This window comes from Lithobates pipiens, unplaced genomic scaffold, assembly GCF_037356315.1.
Source record: "Lithobates pipiens isolate NorthernLeopardFrog02 unplaced genomic scaffold, aLitPip1_a1.2 Scaffold_16, whole genome shotgun sequence".
Taxonomy (NCBI): Eukaryota; Metazoa; Chordata; class Amphibia; order Anura; family Ranidae; genus Lithobates; species Lithobates pipiens.
Window position 1 is genome coordinate 259,613 of NW_027507748.1, and position 24,918 is coordinate 284,530.

At 46.1% G+C, this 24,918-nt stretch overlaps 1 protein-coding gene across 1 annotated transcript in view; it reads right to left on the bottom strand.

Annotated features, from left to right (window-relative positions):
• LOC143981489 (uncharacterized) overlaps nucleotides 1–17,903 on the bottom strand; it is a 40,809-nt gene extending 22,906 nt beyond the window's left edge. Inside the window, exons 1-3 of the mRNA XM_077479358.1 lie at nucleotides 17,900–17,903; nucleotides 14,974–15,132; nucleotides 2,744–3,076 (exon numbers count right to left, since the gene is read on the bottom strand). Of these exons, the coding sequence (XP_077335484.1) occupies nucleotides 2,744–3,076; nucleotides 14,974–15,132; nucleotides 17,900–17,903 (496 nt within the window). The remainder of the gene's footprint in view (nucleotides 1–2,743; nucleotides 3,077–14,973; nucleotides 15,133–17,899) is intronic.
• Nucleotides 17,904–24,918: the final 7,015 nt, after the last annotated feature.

The window sequence follows — 24,918 nt, forward strand, 5'->3', positions numbered from 1 at the left end:
CAGTGCCCTCATCATCCCCTCCCTCTTCATCGCTGGAGCAAACCTGGCAGTATGCTGCAGCTTGTGGAACATGACTGCCAGATTGCTGTCCTTCTTGAGCATCCCCTCTCTCTGCGCTCACGCTACTGCCTTCCTCTAGCTGAGTGTCATCATCAGAGCCCACAAAACACTGGGCATCCTCCTGGAGCATGTACCCAACACTGTGCTCAAAGAGTTCAGGAGACTCCTCAGGAGGACGTGGTGGGTCTAGGGAAGGAGTCACTGATGATGACATTGAGAGGAGGGAAGACGATGCGTTGGCAGCTGCTTTGCTAGTACCCTGAGACTGGGTGAGAGAGGATGAGGAGGATTAAGAGGGCTTGGTCATCCACTCTACCAAGTCGTTGGCATGTTGCGGTTCAACATGTCCAGCTGCCGAAAAGAAGGACAAGCGTGTCCCATGGCCACGTGCTGATGACAATGCACCGCGTCCACGACCAGCACTGTTGTCTCTAGACACAGAGCCTGCTTGCCCTCTTTTATCGGCTCGCGCCTGTCTGCCTCTCCTTGCTGGCCTTCCAGACATGGTAATGGTCTGAAGGGAGTTGGGTAAAACAGCAGTTGGGTAGTGTATATTGTGCTAGAGGCACACAACACCCACTAACTCCTGCAGATGCCTTTATTATAGAACACCAGAGATAAAGGGGTATATACAGATGTATACTGTGCTGTGCTGGAGGCACACACAACTTCCAATAACTCCTGCAGATGGCAAGTGGGCTCAAATAGAGAACAGCTATGTAGGTGGATATAGCGGTATGTACTGGGTACAGAGCACGCAGACAGCACGCACTATCTCCTAACACTACTGACTGCAAGCTCTATTATAAAAGATAGATCACTACTACGAGCTATATAGGTGAGGTGAATATAGCGGTGTATACTGCGGTCAGGGCATGCAGACAATAACCAGAGAACACCAGAGATAAAGGGGTATATACAGATGTATACTGTGCTGTGCTGGAGGCACACACAACTTCCAATAACTCCTGCAGATGGCAAGTGGGCTCAAATAGAGAACAGCTATGTAGGTGGATATAGCGGTGTATACTACGGTCAGGGCATGCAGACAATAACCACTACACAACAGCAAGATAGAAAATTGGCCGAAAACGATCGGTGTGTACTGTGTTGAAGGTACACAGAACACCCACTGCTTCAGACGCCAACACACTACACGAGGCCGCCGCGATGTCGGCCTTATATAGTGTGGGGCGTGCACTACACAGCCTGAGCTATGATTGGCCACAGGCATCCTGCCTGTGGCCAATCATGGCTCTCCTCGCTGCTGGTGCTGCGATTGGCCAAGCATGCGGGGTCACAGTGCATGCTTGGCCAATCATGAGCCAGCAATGCACTGCGCCATCGCAGTGCATTGTGGGCCGTGAGCGCCACGCGAATTTGACACGAACGGACCAAAGTGTTCGGATTTCGCCGAAGGGACGAACAGCCAATGTTCGAGTCGAACGTACGTTCGACTCGAACACGAAGCTCATCCCTACCCACCAGTGCCACCTGTCAGTGCCCACAATCAGTGCCTGGACAGTGCTGCTGCACATCAGTGCCACCTATCAGTGTCCATCAGTGCCCATTGGTGCCACTCATCTATGCCCCCCATCAGTGCCATCTTATAAGTGCCCATCAGTGCCGCCTCATCAGCACATATCAATGAAGCAGAAAAATTACCTGTTTGCAAAATTTTCTAAGAAACTATTAAACATGATTTTTTTTTTCAAAATTTTCTATTTTTATGTTTGTTTAGCAAAAAATAAAAACCCAGCGGTGATTAAATATCACCAAAAGAAATCTCTATTTGTGGGGAAAACTGATAAAAATGTCATTTGGTTACAGTGTTGTATGACTGTGTAATTGTCATTCAAAGTGTGTCAGCGATAAAAGATGAAATTCGGTCTGGACAGGAGGGGTTTAGTGCCCGGTAAGGAAGTGGTTACCCGCTCTAGACTGCGGATTATATAGACAGGAATATTATCCGCCATCTATGATTGGAAATCATTTCCTGTCCTCTGAGAACAAACACCGTGAAGGGGAAATATTGTGTTTTTATTTTATTATGATCAGGACTAAAAAATAAAACCTGTAATGTAAATCTATCATTTCTGTATATATTTCATATTCTCTATTCAGTCAGTGGGCGGGGCTTATTTGTTTTCTGCCCCTCCCACCTGCTCTGTTTAAATGTCTCTGTGCCCATCCCCGATCTCTCCCCCCCTGGATAGGTGACCCCCCACCTCTGCTCTCCTCTGATTGGCTGACCCCATTCTTCACAGTACAGGTGATGTTCCAGGGCCCCGGTGACCCCACAATGGCTGTAATGTTATTGGAATAATTCCGCTGGGATCCTCCAATCACAGATAGACGGATATTCGGCTTAGTCCCCTCCTCCACCCTGCAGGAGATCTCAGCGCTGCCATTCCGGAGACATGAGACATGGAGGAGCGGAACCGATACTGGAACTGAGAGAGACAATCATTTCCATTGATCAGGTCCAATATATACACAGCATGCCCCTCCCCCATCCTTACCTATAATCAGGTGTGCAGACATCTTCCTGGAGACTGGAGGAGATAGATTGTGTCTGTGTGCACCCCTCCCCCAACACTAAATCCCCCCACTAACATCACACCCATTTTCTTCAGTCATGTGACCCTCATACACAGCGCTCTACAATCTCATCTGGACTTACCTTCTACATGGACGGTGTAATAATCTTCCTGTATAAAGTGTCCTTCAGAGTTCTCTATATACACACGGTATATCCCGTCATTCTCCGGAGTCACATTGGATATGATCAGACTTCCATTCTCTGATATCCTTGTATTGGGCAAATATCTGACATCATACGGATCACAATTCCTGTGTTGAGCTATTTCCTTCCTGTCTCTAGGAAATTTCTCATATGTCCAGTAAATCCGGTCACATCTCCTTGTATCTGTATCTGTAGGGTTGAGGGTGAGACGGATTCTGATGGGGATGAGAAGGTCAGATCCCGGCCGGGTGAATATTTCCGGGACTTTTCCTGTACAGACAGAATACAGATCCCAGTCAGGTCACAGTGTACTCCCCTCCCCCTCATATAACATATATCCCTCTATGAGGATCCCAGAAATATTCAGATTCCATCTATCAGAGTCCTCCGGGTCTTCCTGGGATTCCTCTGTTTTCTTCCCATCTCAGATCATTGAGGAATCTCCTCTGACACCCCTATACTCTCCATTATTCTACCAATAAATCATCAATGAATAGACAATCATTCCTCCCCCCATTTCCCCTGCTGGAGTAAATTGGAGCGTCCTTTAGGCCGGGGTTCACACCGGAGCGATGCGGGAACGCCGCGAATCTGCTGCGTTTTCCCGCATCGCATGCCTCCCGCCGGAAGTTCACACTGCCCTATGCGGACTGCTGGGAGTGTCAGTGAAATGTTAATGACACTCCAGATCAGTCCGCATATCGCAGTGCGATCTGCAAACTCGGACAGGAATCGGATCGCATGGTGTGAACACCCATGCGATCCGATTCTGCTGCGGACCAAAAAAAGGGTCCGTGCGAGTTTGCGGCGGGTGCGATGCAAATTCAGCCATACTATCTGTATACTATCTGTATGGCTGAACTCGCAACGCACAGAGATCTGATGTAATTTGCACTGCAGTGCGGTGCGAATCACATCCGGTTCTCGCTTCCGCAGCAGTGTGAACCCAGCTTTATTTGGCCTTCCTCTGGATCCTCTGTAGGTATAGGATTGTGTAGATGGGATTGGAGGATTTTTTTCTCTTTTATCATCGCTCCCAACTGTCCCGGATTTTGAGGGACTGTCCCTGATTTGGAGCAATGTCCCTCTGTCCCTCTTTCCTCCTCATTTTGGTCTGATCTATAGAGTTGTATATAAAATGTACTTTCCTGGTGCATTATGACATCATACATATGGGTTGTGACTCCGCCCCCACAACCTGATAGGTCTGGTTAATTATAAATCACTGACGATCCGGCTCTCAGCATTCTCCTTTTTATTCTCACCTGATCAGGACTGGATTCGTGAGGTATCCCTTACCAAATGTCACCCCAGCTAGGGTTGCCACCTGTCCGGGATTCTCCCGGACAGTCCGGTTTTTACATCCTTTGCCCGGGTTTCTGACTGCCTGTCACCCAGACACCAGCCACCAGGGCATCCTCAAAAATACTTATAACACTCACATAAAATCTTAATCAGAATTTAGGATCCATAACATGTATTAGAATGTCACATATCTTTACATATATGTAACTGTCTGGATGGAAACAGCCCTAATTACAAGGGACTTGTTTCTCTCTGTTGGGGGATACAGAACCGCCTGACCGCATTTCCCGATGCTCTGCTTCTAGTCCTGGCTACTGGAGCCCTGCTGGACTGTTCACTGTTCACAGACTGATCTAGTGGAGAGAGCTGTGAGTGTGTGGGTGGAGAGAGGGAGGAGCTATGAGTGTGTGGGCGGGGAAGAGGGAGGAGCTGTGAGTGTGTGGGCGGGCAGAGGGAGGAGCTGTGTATTTGTGGGTGGGCAGAGGAAGGAGCTGTGAGTGTGGGCGGGCAGAGGGAGGAGCTGTGAGTGTGTGGGTGGGCAGAGGAAGGAGCTGTGAGTGTGTGGGCGGGCAGAGGAAGGAGCTGTGAGTGTGTGGGCGGGCAGAGGGAGGAGCTGTGAGTGTGTGGGTGAGCAGAGGAAGGAGCTGTGAGTGTGTGGGTGGGCAGAGGGAGGAGCTGTGTGTGTGTGTGGGCGGGCAGAGGGAGGAGCTGTGAGTGTGCGGGAAGGAGGAGCTGTTAGTGTGCGGGCGGGCAGAGGGAGGAGCTGTGAGTGTTTGGGCAGGCAGAGGGAGGAGCTACATGGAGTGGGAGGAGGGGACAGCAGGACAGAGAGGGGAGGAGAGAAGCTGCCCATTACCAGACTACATATGGAAGTATTCATCTCATTAAGGAAAATTGTTGCCCATACCTACCTGAAAATGAGAGCCTTCCACGGAAAACCTGAGAAAGCGATGCTGAGATGCGTCTATGGAAACAAGAAGATGCGCATCTGCCAAATCGATGGAAACCATCCAGTCTCCTAAGTCCACAACGGAAATGATCATTTCCACTGACTCCATTTTGAATGGTGGAACCTTCATGAAAGAATTTAGGACTTTGAGGCCAAAAAACTGGTCCGAATCCCCCTGAAGCCTTTGGGACCAAAAACAGAGGGGACCATACTCTTCGACCGAATTCGTGCCTTGGAACCGGAAAGGATGGCCCTTGCTGCCAACAGCTCCCCTATATATTCTCTCAAACATCTGTAGGAAGCCCAGTTTCTATGAACAAGGTCTGATGGGGCCTTGTTGTGAACTGGAGACAATAATACAATCCAGGCATCCTGTAATTTTACTACCCAAACCCCCCCGAATTAGGCTAATCCTGCTCCTACTTGAGAGGGTTAAGTGGAGACACCTTCAGAAGGACTTATTTGAAGCCTTAAGCCGCGTACACATGGGCGGACTGTCTGGCCTACTTAGTCCGCCGAAACACATTTCAGCGGGCAGTCCGCTCATGTGTGGGCTTCAGCGGACTTTTTCAGCGTGCAGTTTGGCGGACTAAGTATTTTGGAATTTCTGTAATACTGTCCGTCGGACTCGCATTTCGGCGGACGATCCGCCCGAGTGTGTGTGCCAGTCTGCCGTACTTTTGAAATTAGCGGACTTTTCTCGCCCAAGTCCACAACAGACCGTTGTCCGAGCATGCTACCCGGCCGGCCAGGAAAGGGGGGCGAGCGAGCGCCCCCCCTCCTGAGCCGTACCAGGCCACGTGCCCTCAACATGGGGGGGTGCCTTGGGGAAGGGGGGGCCGTGCGGCCCCCCCACCCCAAAGCACCTTGTCCCCATGTTGATGAGGACAAGGGCCACTTCCCGACAACCCTGGCCGTTGGTTGTCGGGGTCTGCGGGCGGGGGGCTTATCGGAATCCGGGAGCCCCCTTTAATAAGGGGGCCCCCGGATACCGCCCCCCCACCCTATGTGAATGAATATGGGGTACAATGTACCCCTACCCATTCACCTGTAAAATAAAAGTACCAAAAAAAACACAACACACGAGATAAAATACTTTATTGCACAGCTCCGGGGGTCTTCCGTCTTCGGGGGTCTTCTCGCCGGACTCCTCCGCTATCTTCTTGTAGCTCTTTTGCTAGCGGAGGAGTCCGGCTTTCTTCCTCGCCGCTGGCCTCTTCTCCCGACTTCGGGGGTCTTGTCCCCCTCTTCGGTTCTTCTGCCGGGCCACCGCGCCTTCTTATAGCTCTTTTACAGGTGGTGGCCCGGTCTTCTGTCGCCGCCGCCTTCCGTTCTTCTTCTTCTTCTTCTTCTCCAGGAGATGTTGCCTCGACGATCTCTCCGGCCGGAATGCCAGGGACGCACTGTGCGGCCACTTATATAGGGACAATGAGGCGGTGTCACATGGCTTTATGTCACATGGGTTGGTCACATGGGTTGATGTCACATGGGGACTATGACATCGTAAGGGGGCGGGGTCACCATGTGACACCAACCCATGTGACATAAAGCCATGTGACACCGCCCCATTGTCCCTATATAAGTGGCAGCGCAGTGCGTCCCTGGCATTCCGGCCGGAGAGATCGTCGAGGCAACATCTCCTGGAGAAGAAGAAGAAGAAGAAGAAGAACGGAAGGCGGCGGCGACGGCGGCGACAGAAGACCGGGCCACCGCCTGTAAAAGAGCTATAAGAAGGCGCGGTGGCCCGGCAGAAGAACCGAAGAGGGGGACAAGACCCTCGAAGTCGGGAGAAGAGGCCGGCGGCGAGGAAGAAAGCCGGACTCCTCCGCTAGCAAAAGAGCTACAAGAAGATAGCGGAGGAGTCCGGCGAGAAGACCCCCGAAGACGGAAGACCCCCGGAGCTGTGCAATAAAGTATTTTATCTCGTGTGTTGTGTTTTTTTTGGTACTTTTATTTTACAGGTGAATGGGTAGGGGTACATTGTACCCCATACTCATCACATAGGGTGGGGGGCCGGTATCCGGGGGCCCCCTTATTAAAGGGGGCTCCCGGATTCCGATAAGCCCCCCGCCCGCAGACCCCGACAACCAACGGCCAGGGTTGTCGGGAAGAGGCCCTTGTCCTTATCAACATGGGGACATGGTGCTTTGGGGTGGGGGGGCCGTGCGGCCCCCCCTTCCCCATGGCACCCCCCATGTTGAGGGCACGCGGCCTGGTACGGCTCAGGAGGGGGGGCGCTCGCTCGCCCCCCTTTCCTGGCCGGCCGGGTAGCGTGCTCGGACAAGGGTCTGTTGTGGACTTGGGGGGGACCCCCACGCCGTTTTTTTTCGGCGTTGGGGTCCCCCTTTAAGTCCATACCAGGCGGCGGGGCCAGCGACGTCTCCTTCGCGGGCCCCGCCTACCTGGAGACGCGCTCGAAATGAGCGGACTTTCCTCCGCATGTGTGGGCGAGTCCGTTCATTTCAAAAGTAGGGCGGATAGTATGGCGGACTTAGTACGCCGTATTAGTCCGCTCAAAAAGTGGTGTGTGTGGTCAAGTCAGTTCATTCGAAAGTATGACGGACTGTCCGTCGGATTGTCTGACGGACTAAGTTGGCCAGACAGTCCGCCCTGTGTGTACGCGGCTTTAGAAGCTTTGTTGGCCCTGGGCTTGGAAGGTTTCTGGAGTATCGAGGACCCCTCTGGATTAGGAGACGATTATACATTCATATGCCTTTTGTGACCCCCTGTAGTGGGGGGTCATGATTTTCTGGTAAGCGGCAAATTTAATTATTTGGTGGCGGATCAAGCACTACTTAATCGCATACAGCAGTGGATCATTTATGGTTCATTTGTGGAGGATTTTATTCACATTCTTTATTAACACAAAGAACTTTCTTTGATTTATACATACAGACTTGTTGATCTATACACTGGGTGTATTTAGAGTTTGTGTTATTATATATAGGGGCATGCGGCTTGGTCCTATATTGCAAGGAACAGGCGGTTCGCATGGTGTGAGTTTGTAACATTTATATGTATTTATCACTTATGGTTTGAGTTCATATTAATTTATGTTTAGAGGCTGAGAACAGCCCATAATTCATTCTTTCTGTATATACTGTATATATACACATCTTGATGTTTGTGGGATTTAGCGCAGCTTATATTTTTGTCTTTAGTTTTTTTCTGTAGTTATGTGACACAGTTAAGCCGCAGCCAAATCTGATCTGTTCAGGATCAATCTATATAATTGTTTATTGTGTTTCACCTTAGCGCAGTTTTTTTTTCCTTTTTTCAATTAATTAATTTAGTTTAGTTATATTCGTTAAATTCATTACATTTGTTTTTGGATTTTGTTTCATTTTCTACTGAATTCAAAAAATCGTTCGCATTCGAAAATATTTCAACCGAATTCGAAAATATTTCTACCGGATTTGAAAATATTTTGCAACCCGATTTTGGGGCCACATATCTCAGGGTTACTTGGTGCTAGAAACCCCAAATTTGTATATGTTGTAGTGCTATTTCTATTGTATTTGCATACCAAATTTGGTGTTTCTAGCTATAAGTGGCCCCGAGATATGTGGCCCCAAAGTCGGGTCGCAAAATGTCATTCTCTGCTGCAGAAAAGTACTTGGCATATTGCACATATCCCAGGTCAATTGGTGCTAGGAACCCCACAACTTGTGGCAGGTGACGTGGCAAGTGAACAATACACAACTTGTGGCAGGTGACGTGGCAAGTGGACAATACACAACTTGTGGCAGGTGACGTGGCAAGTGGACAATACACAACTTGTGGCAGGTGACATGGCAAGTGGACAATACACAACTTGTGGCAGGTGACGGGGCAAGTGGACAATACACAACTTGTGGCAGGTGACGTGGCAAGTGGAAATCAACAACTTGTGGCAGGTGACGTGGCAAGTGGACAATACACAACTTGTGGCAGGTGACGTGGCAAGTGGACAATACACAACTTGTGGCAGGTGACGTGGCAAGTGGAAATCAACAACTTGTGGCAGGTGACGTGGCAAGTGGACAATACACAACTTGTGGCAGGTGACGTGGCAAGTGGACAATACACAACTTGTGGCAGGTGATGGGGCAAGTGGACAATCCACAACTTGTGGCAGGTGACGTGGCAAGTGGACAATACACAACTTGTGGCAGGTGACGTGGCAAGTGGACAATGACATACAGCATATGTACTTGCCTTGCGATTGACATCCGTGACTTCTTCAATCAGACACGCTGACACAATTTCATTGATGTGATAAATATAAATGAAATAAGATGTGTGTGTTTTGCACTGTACACTGCAAGTATGAGAAGTTGATGTGACAGATGTATATAAGTAACTAACCATCTTCCAAAATTTCTAATTCAAACAGAAAAGATTAGAACAGAATAGAAAAAAATATATAATTTAATAGAATAAAATAGAATATACAACCATCTTCTGAAATTCGAATTTCAAATAGAATAAATTTGAATTCCGAATAGTATGAATTCTAATTTTTAAATTAATTCATTTTAAATTTGGATAGAAAAGATTATAATAAAATAGAAAAGAGACTAGAAAACAATAGAACAGAAGAATAGAATATATTATACTTTATTCTGTTCTGTTCTATTGTTTTTCTAGTCTATTGTTTTTATATTCTATTAAAATCAAAATCATTATACCGTATATACTCGAGTATAGGCCGACCCGAATATAAGCCGAGGCCCCCAATTTACCCCCAAAAAAACTGGCAAACTTATTGACTCGTGTATAAGCCGAGGGTGAGACATGCCTGTCCATCCCTGTGTGTGTGTCCGTCCATCCCTGTGTGTCCGTCCATCCCTGTGTGTCCGTCCATCCCTGTGTGTCCGTCCATCCATCCCTGTGTGTGTGTGTGTCCATCCATCCATCCATCCCTGTGTGTGTGTGTCTCCATCCATCCATCCATCCATCCCTGTGTGTGTGTGTCTCCATCCATCCATCCATCCCTGTGTGTGTGTGTCTCCATCCATCCATCCATCCCTGTGTGTGTGTGTGTATCCATCCATCCCTGTGTGTGTGTGTGTGTCTCCATCCATCCATCCATCCGTGTGTGTGTGTCTCCATCCGTGTGTGTGTGTGTGTGTGTGTGTGTGTGTGTGTGTGTGTGTGTCCAGCCTACCTGTGTCCCGAGCCTTTGTCCCGAGCCTTCGTCCCGTCCCGTCCCGTCCCGTCCCGTCCCGTCCCGTCCCGTGCCGTGCCTTGCCTTGCCTCCGTCCCGTGCCCTCTTCGTCGGCGGCCATTGTAAAATTCAAAAGCCGCGCCTCCTCCTTCGCCTGTGATAGGCGGAACACTGAATTTCCCAGCAGCCTGTGTTCCGCCTATCACGGACGTCGTATCATCCTCGTCCGTAGTACGAGGATGAGACGACGCCCGTGATAGGCGGAACACAGGCTGCTGGGAAATTCAGTGTTCCGCCTATCACAGGCGAAGGCGGAGCCGGAGGCGCGGCTTTTGAATCATAGAATGGCCGCTGTCTGTCTGCTCGACACGCTGATCGAGCGGGCAGACAGCGATGACTCGAGTATAAGCCGAGGGGGGCACTTTCAGCCTCAAAAAAGAGGCTGAAAATCTCGGCTTATACTCGAGTATATACGGTATACTAAATGTGAATTTCGTAAGATGGTTTTATATATATATATATTTTTTTTTTTCCTCGACATTTGAATTTCATATAGAATGAATTTGAATAGAAAAGATTAGAATGGAAATAGAGAATAGACTAGAAAAACAATAGAATAGAAAAGAATATAGATACTATCTATTTCATTTTTTTTTTGCAGATTACTATTTGTTTCCATAAGATCTGCAGACTATTAGCATCTATTTCATTTTTTTGCAGATCTCCTGCAGACTATTAACATCTATTTCATTTTTTTTGCAGATCTCCTGCAGACTATTAGTATTTATTTCGTTTTCTCACCAGATCTCCTGCAGACTATGAGCATCTATCTCTTTTTTTAGCAGATCTCCTGTAGACTATTAACAGCCATTTCACTTCTTTTTCTTGCAGATCTCATGCAGACTGTTAGAATCAATTTCATTTTTTTTGCAGATTACTATTTATTTTCATCAGATCTCCTGCAGTCTATTAACATCTATTTCATTTTTTTTGCAGATCTCCTGCAGACTATTAGCATCTATTTCATTTTTATTTTATTTTTATTTTTTTGTATTAGAACAGCCTTTTCTTTTAGTTCAGCAGGTCTCCTGCAGACTATTAGCATCTATTTTTTTTTTTTTTTGCAGATTACTATTTATTTCCATCAGATCTCCTGCAGACTATTAGCATTTATAGATTTTGTTTGCAGATCTCCTGCAGACTATTAGTATCTGTTTAAATTTCTCATCATATCTGCAGACTATAAGCATCTATTTATTTTTTGCTGGTCTCCTGCAAACTATTAGCAGCCATTTCCCTGTGTATAGAGATATAAGCGGTGATGATGTCTCTCTTGTTGTCTATTCCTCAAACTGTTCCTCCATTCATATATGAAATATATGCTAATAGTCTGCAGGAGATGTGCTGAAATAAAAGAAAATGGCTGCTCTAATGCAAAAAATAAAAAGAAAATAAAAATGAAATAGATGGTATTTCAGGTACACTTATAGCTAGAAACCCCAAATTTGGTATGCAAACACAGAAGAACTAGCACTACAACATCTCCAAAGTCGGGTCGCAAAATGTTAAGCACTTTTCTGCAGCAGAGAAGGACATTTTGCGACCCAAATTTTGGGCCCCATGCCTCAGGGTCACTTGGTGCTAGAAACTCCACATTTGTATATGTTGTAGTGCTAGTTCTACTGTGTTTGCATACCAAATTTGGGGTTTCTAGCTATAAGTGTACCTGAGATACGTGGCCCCAAAGTCGGGTTACAAAATGTCATTCTCTGCTGCAGAAAATTACTTGGCATATTGCCCATATCTCTGGGTCACTTGGTGCTAGGAATCCCACAACTTGTGGCAGGTGACATGACAAGTGGACAATCCACAACTTGGTCACGTGGCACTCATGGCCGGTCATGTGGCACTTGTAGCAGGTCACGTGCCACTTGTGGCCAGTCACGTGGCAGGTGTCATGGCAAGTGGACAATACACAACTTGTGGCAGGTGATGTGGCAAGTGGACAATACACAAAATGTGGCAAGTGGACAACACACAACTTGTGGCAGGTGATGTGGCAAGTGGACAATACACAACTTGTGGCAGGTGACGTGGCAAGTGGACAATACACAAAATGTGGCAAGTGGACAACACACAACTTGTGGCCAGTGATGTGGCAAGTGGACAATCCACAACTTGGTCACGTGGTAGGTTACGTGGCACTTGTGGCTGGTCACATGGCACTCCTGGCAGGTGTCTTGGCAAGTGGACAATACACAACTTGTGGCAGGTGATGTGGCAAGTGGACAATACACAACTTGGGGTTCGGGTTAGGCTTAGGGTTGGGGTTAGGGTTTCCCCTTGAAGAATAAGGCTTGGACTCAGTGATTGGAATATAATAAAATAATATTTTATACTATTCTGTTCAGTTGTTTTTCTAGTCTATTCTTTTCTATTCTAGTTCATTCTATAGGAAATTCAAATTTAGGAAGATGGCTATATATATACTTATATATATATAGATATATATCTATATATCTAAATATAGATATATATCTATCTATATATCCATCTATATATCCATCTATCTATCTATCTATCTATCTATCTATCTATCTATCTATCTATCTATCTATCTATAAAACCATCTTCTGAAATTCTAATTTAGTATAAAAATTTGGATCAAATTTGAATAGAAAATATTAGAATAGAAAATAATAGAAAAGAAAGACTAAGAATAAACTATAATAAAATATAATATATATTATTTTAGTTTTCATTGTTTTGAGTTATTTTCAAATCTATTCTCAAATTCGAAAATTATACTATTCAAAATTATAATTTCAGAAGAAGGTCATATTGTTCTATTGTATTTTATTACATTCTATAGAATTCTATTCTGTTTTTTACTATTCTTGTATTTTCATTCTATTGTGTTATTATTTTATATTCTATTTTGACAAGTGGACAATCCACAACTTGGTCACGTGGCACTCATGGCCGGTCATGTGGCACTTGTAGCAGGTCACGTGCCACTTGTGGCCAGTCACGTGGCAGGTGTCATGGCAAGTGGACAATACACAACTTGTGGCAGGTGATGTGGCAAGTGGACAATACACAACTTGTGGCAGGTGACGTGGCAAGTGGACAATACACAAAATGTGGCAAGTGGACAACACACAACTTGTGGCCAGTGATGTGGCAAGTGGACAATCCACAACTTGGTCACGTGGTAGGTTACGTGGCACTTGTGGCTGGTCACATGGCACTCCTGGCAGGTGTCTTGGCAAGTGGACAATACACAACTTGTGGCAGGTGATGTATCCATCTATATATCCATCTATCTATCTATCTATCTATCTATCTATCTATAAAACCATCTTCTGAAATTCTAATTTAGTATAAAAATTTGGATCAAATTTGAATAGAAAATATTAGAATAGAAAATAATAGAAAAGAAAGACTAAGAATAAACTATAATAAAATATAATATATATTATTTTAGTTTTCATTGTTTTGAGTTATTTTCAAATCTATTCTCGAATTCGAAAATTATACTATTCAAAATTATAATTTCAGAAGAAGGTCATATTGTTCTATTGTATTTTATTACATTCTATAGAATTCTTTTCTGTTTTTTACTATTCTTGTATTTTCATTCTATTGTGTTATTATTTTATATTCTATTTTACTGTATTCTTTTTAAGAAATCGATTTATATTTTTTTTCAATTTTTATTCAAATTTGTTTTCAAATTCAATTCAAATTGTTTTCAAATTCGATTCGACTAGAATTGTTTTTGAATTCGATTTGAATTGTTTTCAAATTAAATTTTTTTTTCAAATTCGATACAAATTTCGTCTGAATTCGTTTGAATTTGTTAGAATTGTAATTCGGTAATTCGGATGCATCCAAATGTCCGAATAATGAAAATTTGCCCAAATTTCAATTTGGAAGGAAACGAAATGCACATGTCTATTCGCAGCTGGATGAAAACTCAGATTGGACAGTCCCTCTCTCACAAGGCCTAGCAGCCAACCAGGTGTTTACTCAGGAACAAAGTCTTTATCACTGACGTTGTTGCAGAACATATAGGGCAACTAATCTGTAGAACACTTGTAGGATACCTGGATCTTTCAGCCAGCTTGGCGATATCCACAAGACCGGATTCTCTCGGTTACTTCAGCCCTTCCAGGCTCTTGTTAAGAAAACCAACCCGTACGTGGTGTTCTTCTAAAGAGTCCTCCCCCTCCCCTGGAATGCTCAAAGTACACTGGGTACCCAGAGGCATTAAAGTCAGGTGGATCCGCACCCCAGGCCATAGCCTTCCTGGGGGCTGGTCAGGAGGACCAGGACCATGTAATCAGCACAGCATACTGGACCGGAACCCAGAACCATGTGACATCTGTGTCTTAAATACCTTCTCCCAGAGGGCACAGCGGGAGGCCACTCCCACTGACCTGACTCCGAGAGGGAATAATTCAAGTGCCTAACCAGACCATAGTTCCACGCCTGCCACCATAGTCAGCGCCCCCTGTGGCCAGGCTGAACATCTCACAGTCCAGTCGGACTAACACAGAAGTCAAAATTAGGCAAATAGACCCAAACCAAACTGCAGTTTGGGTAAAGTTAAATTTTGAAAAAAACTTAGTGTGTACTCTTCAGGAGTCCACCGCTACACACTCCCCCTGCTTATTTAGACGATGTCCCCATCATCTGGGAAATACAGAAAAAAAGAAACCCAGAGCTAACAACTAGACCTACAAAAAAACATTAAAGTACCTGAATGTTTGGGTGGGGAAGGGAAAAAGGAAAGAAAAGCAACAGTAAAACTTTCACATTCCAGCAACACAGAATTATCATACATTACAGTTACCACCCAAGCCTGTCTATCTAGCCCACCCATTCTCCGGTGTCTTGATAGATGCTCTCCAGTGAATCCTGGAAAAGAAAAAAACATTATACAATACTTTACACCTAACTGTTAGAAAGCAGGATTCCGGGGGCGTGGCCTGGATCCGTTCCAAGATGGACGTGTAAGATCAGAGCTCCCGCTCCACGAGGTCCAGCCTTACCGATAACCCGCAGCTCCGAGGGTCAGTAATGGTGAGAACAGCACGTAGCAACTCCGCCACCCGCTCCCGATCCCCGCTGGGTCCCGAATCCGCGCAAGGCCGCCGCATCCCCGCGCTCTTCGGACCGCGGCCTAGAGACAGCACGCCAGCCTCTTTGTCACAGGCCTCTCAGCCAGATCCACCTCAGGGCACACGCGCTTCCAGCCGCAGCCCGTCCCGCTCAGGCGCCTGTAGATCTCTGGGAGCAGAGATGGAAGCTCCTAATCCCCCACCTGTCAGCATAGAGGATCTCCGCAGCGTAGCGGCAGACATTAAATCCACCCTGATGGCAGCAATCAGGATATGAGAGCTGATATGCAAGCTATAGCCATCAGAGTGGAAGAGGTGGAGGAAGCACAATACCGCCATGACACTGCGCTGTGTCAAGTACAACAAGTGACTGAATCTCACTCTATTCATCTGAGAGAGATCAATCGCCACATGGAGGATCTTGACAATCGTGGGAGACGACGAAATCTGAGGGTAAGAGGCATCCCAGAATCCATTGATCCCACCCAACTGTCGCAATCAGTCACGGCCATATTTAATGATCTGTTGGAAAGACCCCTTGAAACACCAATCTCATTTGAGCGTCTCCACAGAGCCTTACGCCCGCGTGGTAGAGACACTGATCCACCGAGAGATGCGGTTTGTTGCCTCATTGATTATCACCTCAAGGAGGAAATACTCCGTAAAGTGAGAAGTCGCAACCAGATATCTTTTCAAGGGGCCTCCATTAAAATATACCAGGATCTATCCAGCATTACTTTGCAGCGCAGACGAGAACTGAAACCTCTCCTAGAAGTTCTACGGGCCAGATCTATTGTCTATCGCTGGAAATTCCCTTTTTGCTTGTCCGCAACACATCAAGGCCGTACAGCGAACCTAAAGGTACCAGAAGACATCGACCACTTTTGTGAGCTAATGGGCATACCACCGGTTGACTTGCCGGATTGGTATAGCGATTTCCGTCTACCCATACCCAGAAGAGCAACCTCTATGGATGGTATCCACGAGGAGGGCAACGCTAATGGCGGACGCAGGAGAATCCACCCACCACTGCCTCACACTCCACCGAAGGATCGGAGTGCACCAAGAAATGGCAGTCCCTTTGCCTCACCAGCACATCGCAGAGCACGTCTACACTAACTTGACACTAAACACCGTCTGATACAGGGAAGTACCCAATTTGTGTCACTTGCTTATTGATTCCCTCTACACATAACAGGGCTACACCGATCTGTTTTGACCCTTGCTCTATCTCTGCCCTCATCCACATTAATGACATGTATTGTGTCCTCCCCGGGTGGACTCTGACCCAGTTTACCTCAGGAGTAACGACTTTGAGTTTCTCCCCTATGTGGACATATCCGTGCCCTAGAGTCCCGCTTATGATGCAAGGACAGACATGCTCTACTGTCCCTGAGTTCTGTAACTAGCCTCCCCTAGGCTCTGGCTACCATTGCTGTGTTTAAAGCAAATTAGGCACTGAGACGATTGAGTCACTAATAATTAAATAACCCGACAGATGAATATCATTCAACCTACACGAACTTGAGATCTCTGGTCCTTTCCTGTCCAGATTCCCCTGTCAGGAACGTTTCTTTTGCTAACTGTGCTCTCCCATCATTTCTGCCCTGCCTCTTCTTATTTTCTAATACTACCTCTGCTATTCCTCTCCTGATCTCTACTTGCTTTCTACGCTCCCACCCCTCTGCTCTTCCTTCTTGTAAAAACGATGACCTTGCCTTAAGCAAGATATTTGTAGGCACCCCAAGTCTCTGAGCCTCAATTATATATGCTACCACATTAATAGAGATATCAAACCTAGGATGTACTACTATAGTTTGTTCTTGTTTTTTTTCTGTTGTGTTCTAGGTCTCGACTCGGTTGATGGGAGGTGACTCTCTAAAGCAGTAATATTTGCCCCTCCACTTAGACAGGTCCTCTTCGTTGTGAAGTACACCTCTCTACTTTATTCTGCAAAACCCTCCCACCTTCCGATTCGGCCTTCACTGAGGCTGACAGCCTAATACTTCTGTTGTCATGTATGACATGTCTTTTTCACAGATTTGCACACCTCTCAGGTGCAACTCAAAAGGTTAGACCTAATGTTTCAACATTTATGTGCCTAGACTGTTCTGTTATATACCCTAGTTTACAGGTATTTATAAGGTTTCATGCTTGGGCACATTATACCATTGCCCTTACTGGTTTGTGATATGCTCTTATTTTTTTATTACATGCCTTCCACTGCTCCTAGCTGTCACAGATGTCCTTCTTTAAGCTACTGTTTGAGCTTTCTGACCCCCTTAAACGAGATCCTGGTAGACCCATATGATTGGATTGTAAGTTGCACTACCATACCATGACCATACGTGTCCGTCTAAACTGATGCCCCACACGGCATTAGATCCTCTCTATATTCCCCCTATGCCCCCACCTTGTCCACTTAATCTCTCACCATGATTGTACCCTCGAAACATACTTTTCCCAAAGCTAGCCTTGAGCACAACTCTCGGCTGGCTACTCATCAGATCGGTATTTCATCCCAAGCCATAAACACCCTGACCTCAAAGGAGCGTGGAACTCACCCATCTCGTAGGGCGTTTCCTACCACTCACCCACGAAGCGGTTTCGGTGGGAACCGCTGCCCTCATCGGTACCCCAGTAATATATAGTGGGGTTGCAGGCTAACCCCCACTTCCGTTTTCTCCTGCGCTTCCCATACCTGGGAAGGCCTCCTTACCACTCTCCCTGAGCACCTCTTACCTCTCCTACTCTACTAATTCATCTCATTCTCTTCCCCCCCCCCCTTTTTTTCTTTCCTTTTTTTTTTTATTTATTTTTATTTTTTTTCTTTTCTTTTTTTTTGTTGTTCGTCTCTGACTCCCCCTGACCCCGCCCCTTAGAAATAGTTTGCTTCCCCCCCCCCGCAGGCATGGCGCCTCAGGCGAATAAGACACTAAACCAATCTTTGAAAGTGCTAACACTTAACGCCAATGGGCTGAATACACCTGAAAAACGCTCGCAATTGTTCTCACTATTACGCTGTAAAAAAGCCGACGTGGTCTTCATACAAGAAACCCACTTCAGCTCCAGAAACATTCCTAAATTAACTAACAATCTCTACCCTCACGTTTTTCATGCAACCTCCCCCATTTCTAAATCTAAAGGAGTCTCAATCCTCATTTCCAAACGGATCCCGATGCAGATATCCGATAAACTGATTGATGAGCAAGGCAGGTTCCTTTTCATTAAGGGCCACATTGGAAATAGACCGATTACGCTAGCAAATGTATACAGCCCAAATTCTGGCCAAGTTCCTTTCTTCCGTGATGTTTCAAGTAAATTGATTTCCTTTCAAACAGGACTCCTGATTTTTGGAGGAGACCTGAACGTCCCTCTTGACCCCTTGCTAGACACATCTTCTGGCAGCTCCCACATACCCTATAGGGCACTCAAACAAATTAAGAAATGTCTATGGGAATTACTGCTACATGACTCCTGGCGAACCATTAACCCCACTGTAAAGGACTATACATACTTTTCTACTCCCCACAACAAATATTCACGACTAGACTACCTCTTCGTCACCCAACAAGACTTAGCATCTTTGTCGACAGCTACCATTGACCCGATGACCTTTTCTGACCATCATCCCGTCACTATGACACTCACATTTCCAGAAAAACTAGAACACTCATACATATGGAGACTCGACCCAACTATTCTCACAAACCCTGTATTTGAACAACAGATTCGAGACTGCCTCACGAATTACTTCGCAGACAATGACACTCCTGACACATCCAAACTTACCCAATGGGAAGCCCACAAATGTGTGATTAGAGGCAAAATGATCTCCCTATCTGCCTCCCTCAAAAAAGAAAAAAAAGCCAAACTTACGGCCTTATTCAAAAAATTAGCCAAACTGGAGTCCTCCCATAAGAGCTCCCTAGCTCAAACAACCCTTTTAGAACTGACCGAAACACGCCAGCTCATACGAGATGAGCTGAACAGTTCCATTAAGAAAAATTATGCACTCTCTCAAAAACTTTTTTATGAATTTGGCAACAAAAGCAGTCATCTCCTCGCACAAGCACTACGCAAAAAAAGAGCCAACAACACAATCCACCATCTACAATCCCCTGTAGGTACCCAATTGACCCATAATAGGGACTAGGGACATAGCTACAGAATTTGAAAGATATTACTCCTCGCTGTATAACTTAAAAGGTTCTGAACCCAACAAGCATCCAAATCCTCAACGAGCTTCAGCTATTAAAGCGTTCCTGGAACTCTTTGCCCCGGATAAAATCTCTGCTGAGGTGGCCACCAATCTTGACTCGCCGATCACGGAGCAAGAATGGAATGACGCCCTAAAACAATCGAAAGCAGGCAAAAGCCCCGGCCCGGACGGCCTCCCTACCACTTATTATAAAACCTTCTCAGAAATTTTAAAAACCCCATTTTTACGAGCATTCAACTCCATCTCCCCCTCTAGCCCTTTCACGCAAGGCATGCTAGAAGCCCACGTTGTAGTCATCCCTAAAGAAGGCAAAGACCCCACCCTCCCATGTAACTACCGCCCGATTTCGCTCTTAAACGTAGATTTAAAAATATTCTCCAAAATATTAGCCAACAGATTGCTGCCCTGCCTCCCCTCTCTCATATCTTATGACCAGGTAGGCTTTGTCCCTGGTAGAGAGGCCAGGGATAATACCCTTAAAGCCATTAATCTACACCAACTTATTTCCCGGACCAAACAGAAGAGCTTTTTCCTTTCGCTAGATGCAGAGAAGGCATTCGACAGGGTAGCATGGGACTATATGGAAGCAGTACTAGCAGCGACAGGTCTCGGACCACGTATGACAGAAATGATTCTCTCCCTATACACGAACCCAACAGCTAAGGTAAGAGTCAACCGTACCCTGTCGAATGCCTTCCACATCGGTAATGGAACGAGACAGGGGTGCCCTTTATCCCCCATTCTTTTTATTCTCACGCTTGAGCCTCTTCTTAGACAACTAACACTCAATACTAACATCCAGGGCATCCAGGCACCCACCAGAGAATATAAATATGCTGCCTTCGCGGATGACAGTTTACTTTTCCTAACAAACCCAATCATCTCTCTCTCGAACCTTTTACAAACGTTCCAACAGTTCCAAGACCTGTCCAATCTCAAAATCAACTTTTCGAAGTCCTTTGCCCTTAACATATCCCTCCCACAACACATTGTAGAACAATGCAAGAGTAATTTCCCCTTCATTTGGAAAAAGGAAACGATCACCTATCTAGGGATTCAACTTCCCACGCAACTCACAGTCTTATATGCCAAAAATCACCTTCCTCTCCTGTCCAAACTGGAATCTGACCTTAAATCATGGAATAAGTCCACAATCTCTTGGTTTGGTAGGGCCGCTGTTCTAAAAATGAATGCGTTACCTAGATTGTTGTATATCTTGCAAACTATACCTATAAAGATCCCCCCCCTCATACTTCCGCACATACAACAATATCTGCTCTAAATTTCTCTGGGGTGGTCACTCACCTAGAACAAAATTTCTCACGCTTACTTGTCCGAAGCATCTCGGAGGCATTGGCCTTCCTAATCTCTCTAATTATAACATAGCAGTACATCTCACAAGAATTCTTGATTGGAACCTTCACTCGGCTCGAAAAGACTGGGTAAATCTAGAGGCCTCTTTTACTGACTTACATCTGAACACCCTCCCTTGGATACCCCTGAAACACGTCCCAAGAGATATACTGGTACACCCATTGATTGGCCCGACCCTGCAATATTTCCACCAAACATGTCGAAAAACACCCATATCCTCGACTCCAGGCCCAATGACTCCAATAAAACTAAACCCTGACTTTCCCCCGGGCATGCACGACCGCTACTTGACTAAACACTGGCCGGAAAAATACCCCAGAGCACACCAACTGTACCGTCGAGGCAAACTCCTCTCAGCTCATCAATTATCTTTAACAGTTAAACGCCCACCCATTCCTCCATGGGACTATCTCCTCATGACACAATACCTTAAATCCACTGACAAAGATACACAATATTCCAGACCACTGACCTCTTTTGAAAGGCTATGTATGCAAAAAACGCCCCAAACCCATCTTATCTCTTTCACCCACAATCTCTTATATGAAAACTTAAAAGCTAATGAGGGCAAAGCCTGCAAGCAATGGGAAAATGACCTAGCGACCCCGATCTCAGAAGAGAACTGGGGGAAGATTTTCCTAAACATCCACAAAGGCTCGAGAAATGTGTATGCACAGGAAAATGGATATAAAATCCAATCCAGATGGTATCGCACACCGGTTATCCTTAACACATTTAACCCAGAGGTCTCTGCTGCTTGCTGGCGTTGCCATCAGTCTAAAGGCACCCTACTCCACATATGGTGGGAGTGCCCAGCCCTTCAGACGTTTTGGAAAACGGTTCATCAAACTATCTCCACTGTCACCGATCTTGACATCCCATTCACACCAGCACAATTTCTTCTCCACTTCTCGACACTCCCTCATAAACGGTATCATAAGTCTCTAACGATGCATTTAATCAACGCGGCAAAGCAATGTATACCCCCGCACTGGAAATCCTTGACCACACCGTCAATCAAAGAATGGTTCGCCAGGATTCAGAAAATTGCAGACATGGAAAAGCTTATTCACACTGCTCACGATACCCCTGCCAAATTTAGTAAACAATGGGCGGATTGGATATCCTTCCAAGCAACAACTACATTTAACACCCTCAGTAACTCCGCCACCTAGATCTAATAGGCCACCCAGGATAGCATAGACAATCCACCGAATACTGGTTTACTTGACCTCATCAGCCACACTTATAAGATATTGATATCCTTCTCTATGCACCCACCCCTTTTTCATAGAACGCCAGGTGTCTGGTTCAGCTTTGTACTACCTTACGACTACAGAACATAAGAATCTATCGGATAAGCACATCTGCAAGGGAGTCAGAGACGAACACTCCCCACCCTCCCCCCTAGTCCCCCTTTCCCCTTTATATTTATTTGTCCATTTGTTTCATTTTTCTCCTCCCCCCCCCCTCCTCTTCTTTCCACCCCTCCCCTCCTCCTTCCCAACTGATCTGTCTTCTTACTACTCTCCCCCCTCTATACACCTTGCCAACTTATTTACGCTCCATTTCACATGTCGAGCTTGTCACACGAGCCTTCAACGTAGCCATCTCCGCTGACTTCAAAACACTTTATCTCCCTAACTTGCTATGTAGGACGCACACTCGAGGCCCTATACCAAGATTTTCCACAATAGGTGAGACAATCTGTTTCTCGAGTCCACACCATTCAATACTAGGAGGTGAGCTTATTGCTATGTAAGCGCATTGTTTCATTAATTGTACTCATATAAGACTGAACAGCAATTTCGGTTTATGTACTCATGTCACTTTTTCGCCTCTGTTGGCTTTTGTATTCACTGTTTGAATAAATAAAACACTTTCTGGAAAAAAAAAAAAGAAAGCAGGATTCCACCAATCTCCGTGGATTTCTCTTTACTAACCCTTAAAACTTCTTAAACTTCTAAAACCATTTTTTTCAAAGCAGTACTAATTGCGCCGTCCTCTGACTAACTACCCCAAAGTTCAGTAGTTTCAAAGAAAAATGCAAAGGAGATGAAAACCCAGAAAAGCTCTCCTTGCAAATTTAAAGTCTTGACTCAGGAACAGTTCACCAGTAGAAACGGGGATCAGGCAAAGTTAAGTCTCTCCCCTGAGCATCCACAGTAGTAACAAAGTACACAGCACTGTCTTTATCAGGTCTGCAGATCACAACCTTGTCCTCACAGATGTGCCGACCGTAACTCCAATGCCGTAAGCATCTGACAAACCGCTCATAAAGCTCCAGTGAAAAGGCCTTTTTCCGGAGCGGCTTTGGTACTTTTAAATAGCTCCAAACATCACCCATCATACCAGGCCTCATGGTTCTTTTCAATGACAGTCATAATGTCCCTTGGAACATAGGGGAATTCCAACCCCACCCTCTGTTGCCACCCGCCTATTCTAACAGTCTCAGAGACCCGATTGGCCTCGTCATGACCGGGCAGTTTTATTTTTTTTTTACCAAGCATGGCTTAGTAACTACCAGCCTCTAGTAGAAAGTCTAAAAGGGTACTCACAGCAACTTGGGTTCGAAGTGCCAGTCGTCCCCCTCATCAGAGCCAGAACTGTTCCCCGAGCTCTGTGATGCCTCCCCTGTTGGCCGGCAGTTTCCGGTAACAACCCCCGCAGCCTTCCTATGCCTTCTTCTTCCAGATGTTTGACCCGGGGTGGCATATAGACGATCCAGCTTTAGGGCCACAAGGAGTGCAGGGCTGCTTCACTTCTATGCCGTCGAGTTCCTCTGCAGTGATACTCGCAGTAGGGGTCCACAACCTCCGGACTTTAGGGGGTGCAGAATCCTCTCACCAATGTGAGCTCCAACCGATGCTTATGGGGCGTAGACAATCACCTCCTCAGTTGCCACACCCATGATCCAGTCCATGAGGTAGGCCTGAGGTAACTCAGTGGGCTCGACCTTGAACATGTATTCCCCACACTTTTTGCACCTGGAGAAAGGCCGAGGGTTAGTGACTAGGCCGTCGCACTTTCCACACAGCATAACCAGGCCCTCAATGTCTCCTGTGGTATACAGAATAAAACGCCACTGCAGCAGCAGGCGAATGCCCGTATCCGTCAGTATAGTACAAGGCAACTGTATTCCTGTGGGACCCCTTCCAAGAGGCATCTTGGGTCCTGGCGCAGGCTGCATTACTGGAACACTGTACATTTTCCAGAAAACCTTTTCTCCAAACTCAGAGAAAAAAATGTCAACCGCTCTTTCCTCCTTCCGCAGCACACTCTCACGCGGTGCCTCGTGCAGGAAAGAACAACTCAGACTCCTCCCAATGGGGTGCTCAGGTTGCGCAACTTCGCAGGCTCTTTGGCAAGGGCTCCTCCCACGCTTACGCACCTCAGTGAAAGTCCGAGTAAAGATGGCGCAGTTACAAAACACAACCCTCTGTCCTTGCTTTACCACATGTACAGTTCCTTTTGCGAGGTAAAGGTAAAATCCCGGACTACGAGCCCCCACATGTAGCACTAACCCCCGAAGGCGCTGCTGGTTATTTTTGGGCTTACCTTTACCTTCCACTTCTTCTTGTTGCGCGTCTAGGGGATGTCCCGCGGTAGATGGCCCAGTACAATAGACAATAGATCCGCTTGAATGGATTTTATTTGCAAACTTCAATCATTGAACAGTCTTTCAACTTGGGATCAGAGGGTTGGGAAGGAAAGTTTAGGTTCTCTCAATGTCAAAGTCTATAAACATTATGGAATTTGCTTACTTTGACTGCATCCAGAGAACAGCCAATCACAGCTGGATGAGCACTCAGATTGGACAGTCCCTCTCTCACAAGGCCTAGCAGCCAACCAGGTGTTTACTCAGGAACAAAGTCTTTATCACAGACGTTGTTACAGAACATGTGGGAAACTAATCTGTAGGATACCTGGATCAGCCCACTTGGCGATATCCACAAGACCGGATTCTCTCGGTTACTTCAGCCCTTC